A 9687-nucleotide genomic window follows, 5' to 3' on the forward strand; every position below is an offset into this window, starting at 1 on the left:
TGCACAGTATATGCAACAGCAGTATTTGCACTGTAAACCTTTTTTATTTATATAAAGTGTGAGTGAATTTAAACTGTATGGCTATGCTGTGGTTCCTTTGCGTGCGTGCGTGCGTGCGGGGGGCCTCCATGTCCATTTTGCTTGGGGCCCCCAAATTCCTTCAAACGGCCCTGCTGACTGGTATCTGAAGTTAATGTTTATTAATAAAAAATTTATCTGACGCCAAATCCACGAGATCGTTAACAAGTGATGGAACCCTACAGAAATTTACAAAAATATAAAATGTATTTTTTCAACTGTTTTCAAGATATTTTACATAAACAGAAAATGTTTTATTTGACAAGAACTGCTGCGATTGCTGCCTGGTATCAGAAGTTATTGTTTATTAATATAAAATTTATCTGACGCCAAATCCACGAGATCGCTAACAAGTGATGGAACCGTGCAGAAATATACAACAATATTTTAAAAAAAAAAAAATTTCAACTTTTTTCAAGATATTTTATATTAACAGCAAAAGAAAAATAAAAAATTATTTGACATAAACTGCTTGCGATTGCTGACTGGTATCTGAAGTTAATGTTTATTAATATAAAATGTATGTCATGCCAAATCCACAAGATCGCTAACAAGTATAAAGGAACCTTACAGAAATATACAAAAATATTAAATGTTTTTTATTTATTTATTTGTAATCATTTTTCAAGTTATTTTATATGAACAGAAAATGTTTTCATTTGACAAAAACTGCTTGCGATTGCTGACTGGTATCTGAAGTTAATGTTTATTAATATAAAATGTATCTGACGCCAAATCCACGAGATCGCTAACAAGTGATGGAACCGTAGCGAAATATACAAAAATATTATTTTTTATTTTATTTTTATTTATTTATTTATTTATAATTTTTGAAGTTATTTTATATGAACAGAAAATGTTTTTATTTGACAAAAACTGCTTCCTATCGTTTTTTCCACGAGATTGCTAACAGAACCGTACAGAAATCGTACCAGATCACGTGAGGTCACGAGGACCCGGAAGTAACTTCACGCAGGTATTTAAGCAGGAAGTAGGTGTTGTTTTGCACCAGACATTGAGTTCATGCTCGACTCCACGTCAGGTCCCGTCTTCAAATCAACTCACGTGAGTAATCTCTCTGCTCTTCGGAGCGCTTATTTACCTGTCTGTGTGCGTGTGAGAACGCGGATTTCTTGGTGGAAATCTCAACTCCTTATCGGAGCGTTCTCAGAACAAACTGCGTGATTTACCTGCTCACTCGTGCATATCCGCGTTTGAGTCTTCCGTCACGCTACAAAGGGACTTATCTCGAACCTTGCATTTCTTGTCCAGCCTCCGTGACAGAATGTCTGGTCCCGAAATGGTCCCGGAGGATCTGGGGCAGTTGTGGGGTGTGATTCAGCAGCAGTCCGGGGAAATCATTAGTCTGAGGCAGGAGTTGGTGGGGCTCCGGGCGGAAGTCAGCGCGCTGCGTGCCGAGACCGCGGGTCTTCGGGCGGAGTGCGGGGCTCTCCAGTCCGACCTCACCGCTCTGCAGGCGGATTATGATGACCTGGCTGCTGCACAGATTACCCCCGCAGAACCGGTCCGCCCCGCCCTTCAACCCAAAATTGCACTACCGGACAAATGGGATGGATCCGGAACCCGGTGCGATGTCTTTCTAACCAACTTGTCACTTTTGTTTGAGTTTCAGCCTACACGCTATCCATCAGACCGCAGCAGGATCGCTCTCCTCATCTCTCTCCTCACCGGGCAGGCAGCCGAGTGGGCTGCGGCGGTCCTGAAAGCTGACGGGATCGCGGCTCACTCCTACCCCGAATTCACCACCCAGCTCAGGGCCGCCTTCCAACATCCTGAGAGCGAGGTGGAGGTGGATTCCCGTCTGTACCACCTGAGGCAGGGCGAGCGCAGCATCAGCAAATACACAATGGACTTCCGTACACTCGCAGTACAAACTCAATGGAGTGACGCGGCGCTCCGCACAGCCTTCTACGAAGGACTATCCATCCGTTTAAAAGACGAGCTGGCTGTGCGTGAGCTGCCGGCCACCCTGGAGGGCATGATCCAGCTAGCCCTCCGGGTGGATCAACGTATGGGTCACCTTTCTAAACGTTTTTCTCATCTCTCCACAGGCTCCACCCTCCGTCACCGCCATCCGGATCAACCCTTCACCCACGCTGTCGCTGCGCCATCTCCTCCTCCACCGGCCGCTCCAGAGGCCCACTCATCCGGAGCCGGGGAACCCATGCAGATAGGGCGCACCTCCCTGACGGCAGCAGAGAGGGCCAGACGCTACCGCGAGGGGCTTTGTGCCTATTGCGCCTCCCCAGACCACCATCGTGCAATCTGCCCTCTGCGTCCGGGAAACGGCCAGACCAGGTGAAGAGGGGGAGGTCTTCATCTGGTTCCGCTGCCATCCAATCCTACCCCGCCAATTCCCGGCTGCTCCTTCAGGTATCAATCCTCATGGGCCACCAACGGATCGTGACCACCGCATTTGTTGACTCAGGTGCGGCTGGGAATTTTATCGATCAGGCTTATGCTGCCCAATTGGGGATTGAAACTGAGGTGTTATCTCAGCCTTTAAAAATAACAGCCATTGACGGTCGCCCCCTCAACTTCAGCCCCGTCACCCGACGCACCAAAGAACTTCACCTATGCATTGGTAACCATTCCCAAAAGATCCACCTCTTCATCACCAAAATCACGTCACCACCGATCATCCTGGGACACCCCTGGCTCATCATGCACGATCCATTCATCTCCTGGACCACCAACAGAATCGTCCACTGGGGGGCGACCTGTCAGGAGCTCTGTCTCCAGGCGAGGGCTGAGACGTGTTCAGGGGAGTCCGAGGTCCCCGATGTCAAGCTGGAAGGTATCCCCGTCCCGTACCGCGACCTGGCTGAGGTCTTCAGTAAGAGACATGCCGCTCGCCTACCACCTCACCGCCCTTACGATCTGGCGATTGACCTCGTGCCGGGCGCGGTACCTCCCCGCGGCCACCTGTACTCCCTGTCGGCCGCCGAACATCAGGCGATGGAGGAGTACGTGGCTGAAGGACTCCGGGCCGGCACTATCCGTCCTTCCAGCTCCCCGGCGGCCGCGGGCTTTTTCTTCGTGAAGAAGAAGGACGGGGGTCTCCGTCCGTGCGTCGACTACCGGGGGCTAAACCAAATCACGATCAAAAACCGCCATCCACTCCCTCTTACCAACACCGCCCTGGACGCCCTCTCTGGTGCCCGCTTCTTCACGAAGCTGGACTTACGGAGCGCATACAACTTGGTCCGCATCAGGGAGGGCGATGAGTGGAAGACGGCCTTCATAACCCCCACTGGTCACTACGAGACCCTGGTTATGCCGTTTGGTCTGTGCAACAGTCCGTCTGTCTTTCAACAGTTCATTAATGACGTCCTCCGTGACATGCTGGGTAGGTGGTGCTACACATACCTGGATGATATTCTCGTCTATTCCAAGACCCTCGAGGAACACACCCAGCATGTCCGAGCAGTACTTCGGAGGTTGCTGGCCCACCAGTTGTACTGCAAGTTGGAGAAATGTGCCTTTCACCAGCACACCACCACATTCCTCGGCTTCGTAATATCCTCTCAGGGTGTGGCCATGGATCCCCAGAAGCTGGAGGCTGTGCGTGCGTGGCCCCTACCCACGTCGCTTAAACAGCTGCAACGTTTTCTGGGGTTCGCCAACTTCTACCGGCGATTTATCCAGGGCTTCAGCGCAACTGCGGCACCTCTGACTGCTCTCACCAAGCCATCACGAGGAGAATTTCAGCTCACACCCGAAGCCATCCAAGCGTTCAAGAAGCTCTGCCATCTGTTCACCACCGCTCCAGTCCTCATCCATCCCAACCCGGCCAAACCTTTCGTTGTCGAAGTGGACGCTTCCGATGTGGGCGTAGGAGCGGTCCTCTCACAACGTGGTCCAGACGAGAAACTACACCCTTGTAGTTTTTTCTCGAGAAAATTCAATCCCACTCAGCAGCGTTACGGGGTAGGGGACCGTGAACTGTTGGCCATCAAGTGGGCTCTTGAAGAATGGCGTCACTGGCTCCAGGGCGGCAGCGACCCATTCACCGTCTGGACCGACCACCAGAACCTCACCGTCATCCGCCAGACCAAACAGCTTAACCCCAGGCAGGCGCGGTGGGCCCTATTCTTCAAGCACTTCCACTTCCACCTCTCCTACCGGCCCGGCTCGAAGAATACGAAAGCGGACGCCATCTCCCGCCAACATCAGCGCGACACCATCTCCTCGGAGCCCGCGCCTGTCCTGCCCTCTCACATCATCTTGGCTCCTCTCCAGTGGGGGTTAGAAGAGAGAGTCCGCCAGAGTCACGGCCTGGAACCCCCTCCACCCGAGACCCCCGCTGGGCGACTCTTTGTTCCTGACCACCTCCGCAAAGATGTTCTCCAGTGGGGGCACGATTCCACTTTGGCAGGACATCAGGGGGTCCAGAGAACCATCTCATTTATCGACCGGGCGTTTTGGTGGAGGACGTTGAGGAGAGACGTACAGGAGTACGTCCAGGCTTGTAACATCTGCGCTCGCTCCAAAACGTCCAACTCTCCATCCACCGGCGAGCTGCAGCCCCTCCCCATCCCCAAACGCCCCTGGAGTCACATCTCTGTCGATTTTGTGACTGGACTCCCTGACTCGCAAGGCAAGAACACCATCCTGACCATTGTGGATCGTTTCTCGAAGGCTGTGCACCTGGTGGCTCTCACCGGACTCCCCTCTGCCAAGACCACCGCCGAACTGATACTCGAGCACGTAGTCCGCTTGCATGGGTTCCCCAAGGACATCGTCTCGGACAGAGGGCCCCAGTTCACGGCCAAGTTCTGGCAGGCCTTCTGCCGTCTGGTCGGCACCACCTCCAGCCTATCGTCCGGTCACCATCCTCAGACGAACGGCCAGACGGAGCGGGCCAACCAACAACTGGAGCGCTTCCTTCGATGTTTTGCGGGTGAACATCAGCGCTCCTGGGCGCGCTACCTCGTCTGGGCCGAACTCTCCAACAACCTTCACACCTCTTCGGCCACCAAGTTAAGCCCATTCGAGGTATGCTACGGGTACCAACCTCCGGTGTTCGAACATCAAGAACCGGAGGTTGACGTCCCGTCCGCCCAACAGTTGGTCCGCAGGTGCCGGCGGCTCTGGAACCACGCCAGGTCTGCCATTCAAAAGGCTAATCAACGTTACACCACCCAACATCGCCGCCGGCACCCTCCGGGACGATTGTTCCATGTAGGTGACAGGGTTTACCTCTCCACACGCAACATAAATTTGAAATCGGACTCTAAAAAACTCACCCCACGCTTCATCAGACCCTACAAGATCACCCACCGACTAAACCCTGTCACCTTCCGGCTCCAGCTGCCTGCTGCCCTCCGGATCCATCCTGTGTTTCATCAATCACAACTTAAACACGTCTTCTTCTCTCCTCTGTCTCCCCAGGTCACTGCACCTCCCCTGGTCCGGATCATTGACGGTGGTCCTGCCTACACCGTCCGGCGGATCCTTGATTCGCGAACCCGTGGCCGTGGCACCCAATACCTTGTCGATTGGGAGGGCTACGGTCCGGAGGAGCGGTCTTGGGTTCCTGGGCGGTTCATCCTGGACCCCACTCTCATCCAGGACTACCGTCGTCGGGTATCCTCCGTTCCGGGACCGTCAGGTGCCGGTCCTGGAGGGGGGGGTACTGTCACACGTACCAGATCACGTGAGGTCACGAGGACCCGGAAGTAACTTCACACAGGTATTTAAGCAGGAAGTAGGTGTTGTTTTGCACCAGACATTGAGTTCATGCTCGACTCCACGTCAGGTCCCGTCTTCAAATCAACTCACGTGAGTAATCTCTCTGCTCTTCGGAGCGCTTATTTACCTGTCTGTGTGCGTGTGAGAACGCGGATTTCTTGGTGGAAATCTCAACTCCTTATCGGAGCGTTCTCAGAACAAACTGCGTGATTTACCTGCTCACTCGTGCATATCCGCGTTTGAGTCTTCCGTCACGCTACAAAGGGACTTATCTCGAACCTTGCATTTCTTGTCCAGCCTCCGTGACAGAATTTGATACACACTGCTTCAGATTGCTGACTGGTATCTGAAGTTAATGTTTATTACTTAAATAACTGGTGTATGAATAAGTACAGCGTTTTCTTTACTCAAACTCTGTCTGCAAGTGCTAATGTTTTAGTGTGTTAAAGAGCTGTGAAGAGTCTTTGCATTTGCTATTTTTAGCCAAATTGGCTCAACAGCAGTACATAAGTCTTGGTGATAGATCTGTTTTGGGGGGGTGTCTTGTCTCCTTGTCTGTTCATCTTCATGTGTGTGGATACATGTAAGTCCACTGATGCAGCAGTTTAATTATATGTGTTGTATGTGCAGCAGCAGTATTTCTTACATGCTCACAGCAGCATGTTGTGGATGTATTGGCAGTAGCAAGTCTCGGTAAACAGCAGCAGCATCAGTGTAGAAGATCTATTCTGCCAATACCAAATACATTTACATTATCATGCACATTACCATTCCAATCCCTCTGACAGTTGTCATGACCGAAATGTTTTATTGTGAATATGAGATTGAGCTGAAGAATGAATGCTGTATCAGATGCAGTCTCTTATAATACTCTACTACACATAATACGCTGCTTTTAATACAGTAATACAGGGATCCTCAGATCTGGCTCGGGAGATCCACTTTTCTGCAGAGTTTAGCTCTAACCCTAAATAAACACACCTGAGCAAGCAAATCAATGTTTTTAGGATCGTTAGGAAATCACAGGTGTTTGATCAAGGTTGGAGCAAAAAACAGCAGTGCATTGGCCCTCCTTTGCCAAATTTAAGGAACTCTGCCATAATACAATAAGGTTTTAATGAAGCAACTCAATGTTCCTTTGTTACTGGTTCTAAAGTGACGTTGTCAAATTAGTAATGGAGGCTTGGGCTCAGCTGTTCAACCATCAACTTTACATTTGCATCTGTAACGGAAGGAAGTAGTTCTGCACAAAAGAGGGTTTTTAAAGAAACACCGTTTTTATGTATTTACACACTCATACCACCAAACTGTTGTATAAAGGCAACATGACACCCATACACATTGTCAGCTATGAGTGTAATATTACTTATATTTTACTTCTATAAATATTTCTATATACAAAACTTTAAAGAAAGAAGACATAATTGTAATTACATTTCTTTGTATTTTACAGTCCAGGGAAGAGGTAGAATATTTTAGAAAGTGTTGTTCTCTCTTTGCATGGCATTTGACATGGATGCTTCTCTTTAAACTTCCTAAGGACCTGTTTAAGAAAAAAAAGGAGCATTTTATGAAAAAATTAAAACTACGCATACACATACTATGACCAAAGTAGTTCATAGTGACATTGCCTTTCTGAAAAGCTCCTCAATGTGATCCTCATGAGCATGCTTGTTAAATATTTCCACAATATCCTGGAAGAAATCTGAGCCTGTTTTAGGATTCCTGTAGGAAACAGTATCTGAATAAAGAACACAAATTACTGTATGACAGCAGAGGCAACACACACAACCAAATAATAATATTCAGTAGATTCAAAAGTAGTGGCAATGTAAGGTTATGTGTTCTTTGAAGACCATATAATACCTACTATTTAGTGGCATGTTATAATATATTCTAAATGTGTTTACCCGGAGTGGAGGATCTCAGGCAGCAAAAGTCTTTCTCTCGGTGCTCTGTTTGTGTCATGCTGTCCTGGACTTTCACACATCCATCATTACCTGTAATATACAGTAAGACACAAACGATCAACATCTGCCTACAGTGCACATCATATTGCACGAGCACTGTGCTCAGCTGATCAAACATCTCAAAAACAGAGTTCTACAACTGATTCTAAGAGTATTTAGTCATTTGTTGAGATGTCCAAAATAGCCTAAGTATGAACGTGTCGCTTCAGAACCGGTCACTTCCTGTTCATCTGTAACTTACCACCCCGACACGACTGGATGAGGATGACTTTGGGTTTGTCTCGCAGTCCAGGACAGTTTTCAGTGTTCAAGCAATTATAAATTTCATCTGTGGAGAAAATGTCTTTTTTCCCATTAGAATTCACTCTGTTGGAAATTCCACAGATTCCAGCGGCATTCCCATGTGACATGAACACCACAAAGCAGCTGTCTGATTGGACGTGTTCCTCTCGCTGGGCAAAGTCTCGCATGGCAGCACTCATACCCTGGGCACCAAACAGTCAACAACACACTGATGGGGGATTTTGTTTTATATAGAGAGAGCGCAAAGTTACACTGATAATTTTTTTTTTTTCTTTCTGATCTGAAAAATGACCAAAACCATGATTTTTTTTTTTTGACCCATTGAAACATTAATATAATGTGTACATGTGTATATTTATAGTGATAACATATATATAGTCTTTATATACATATCAAAAATTTTACATCAGTAAGATCTTTTCAGTGTTTTTCTTTAATGTTTTTATCTCTTCTGCTTTTAAGGCTGAATACACAGTAAAAACTGTAAAATATTATTACAATTTAAAACATCTGCTTTCTATGTGAATGTCTGTAATTTATTTCTGTGATGTGCAGCTGAATTTTCAGCATCATTACTCCAGTCTTCAGTGTCACATGATCCTTCAGAAATCATTCTAATATGCTGATTTGCTGCTCAACAAACATTTAGGATTATTGGCAATGTTGAAAACAGTCGTGCTGTACAGTATTTTTGTAGAAACCATCATACATTTTATATTTCAGGATTCTCAGATGAGAAAGCTCAAAAGAACAGCATTCATTTGACACAGAAATACAGATCTTACTGATCTAAAACTTTCAAACATCAGTGTGTATAGTGTGTAATGTGCATATGTACCTGTGCCGTGAGGTCTCTTAGTGTCAGCACGGTGTAACCGAGACCCTTCAGCAGAGTCTCCATACTTAACTCATCCTTCTCTGCCCCAACCCTAACATCTCCATTTTCAAACTCCATATTGTTAATGAGCAGTGCTAATCGTCTTCTGTCGGAGGACTTGTCCTTCATTGGGTAAATCTTAAGAAAGAGAAAAGGAAAAGAGATTCAGGCCAATTACCTTAGTTTTTTTTTTTTTTAACATAGTTACACATAAAGCAATTTAATGATTTGTGTCCACATATTGTACTGAAGTATCAATAGCAGATTCTGTTTTTAAGGCCTTTGAAAATACTTACATCATCTTTCTTATTTCTAAGCGTCCTCTCTTTAAATTCAGCTGTGCATGGCAGTAGACGATCTCCAGACACCTGTTCAGAAGCAGAAAGATACCAAATTCAGCATCACCCGTAAGTTCCCAAAGCTTTTATCCAAAGACTGATCCAAATCTACCGTTGTCTGTCCACAGCCGTCGTTGCTGCAGCGCACGGCATTATGGGTCGGCCCCTTCCATTCCCTCCAGCAGCTCCAGCAGAAGTTGTATGTGTGTTTCTTGTTGGCTGTGCAGATGGTGCAGCGCACACACAAGTTTGTCTTGTCTCGTCTTTCCACGTAGGACAGGCAGCCTGGACACTTCAGAAACAGCTTTGGGTTATTACTGTCTGAGGGACTACAGAAAAAATTTAATTGTGTATGGTTTACGTATAATTTGTCTGGTTTTCAACTTCATCTTACAGCTTTGAATTC

The 9687-nt window shown here is 47.3% G+C and overlaps 1 protein-coding gene across 1 annotated transcript; it reads right to left on the reverse strand.

Moving 5' to 3' along the window:
• Positions 1–6954: 6954 nt before the first annotated feature.
• On the reverse strand, positions 6955–9610 carry LOC127159218 (caspase a-like; the record flags this gene model as incomplete). The annotated part of the gene is made up of 7 exons (XM_051102108.1): positions 6955–7336; positions 7425–7534; positions 7704–7793; positions 8005–8248; positions 8905–9081; positions 9240–9311; positions 9394–9610. Coding segments are annotated over 7 exons (1006 nt in total), but the record flags the coding sequence as incomplete, so codon positions are not given.
• Between the last annotated feature and the right edge of the window lie 77 nt (positions 9611–9687).

The sequence above is a fragment of the Labeo rohita genome, unplaced genomic scaffold (genome assembly GCF_022985175.1).
Source record: "Labeo rohita strain BAU-BD-2019 unplaced genomic scaffold, IGBB_LRoh.1.0 scaffold_1999, whole genome shotgun sequence".
NCBI classification, from domain to species: domain Eukaryota; kingdom Metazoa; phylum Chordata; class Actinopteri; order Cypriniformes; family Cyprinidae; genus Labeo; species Labeo rohita.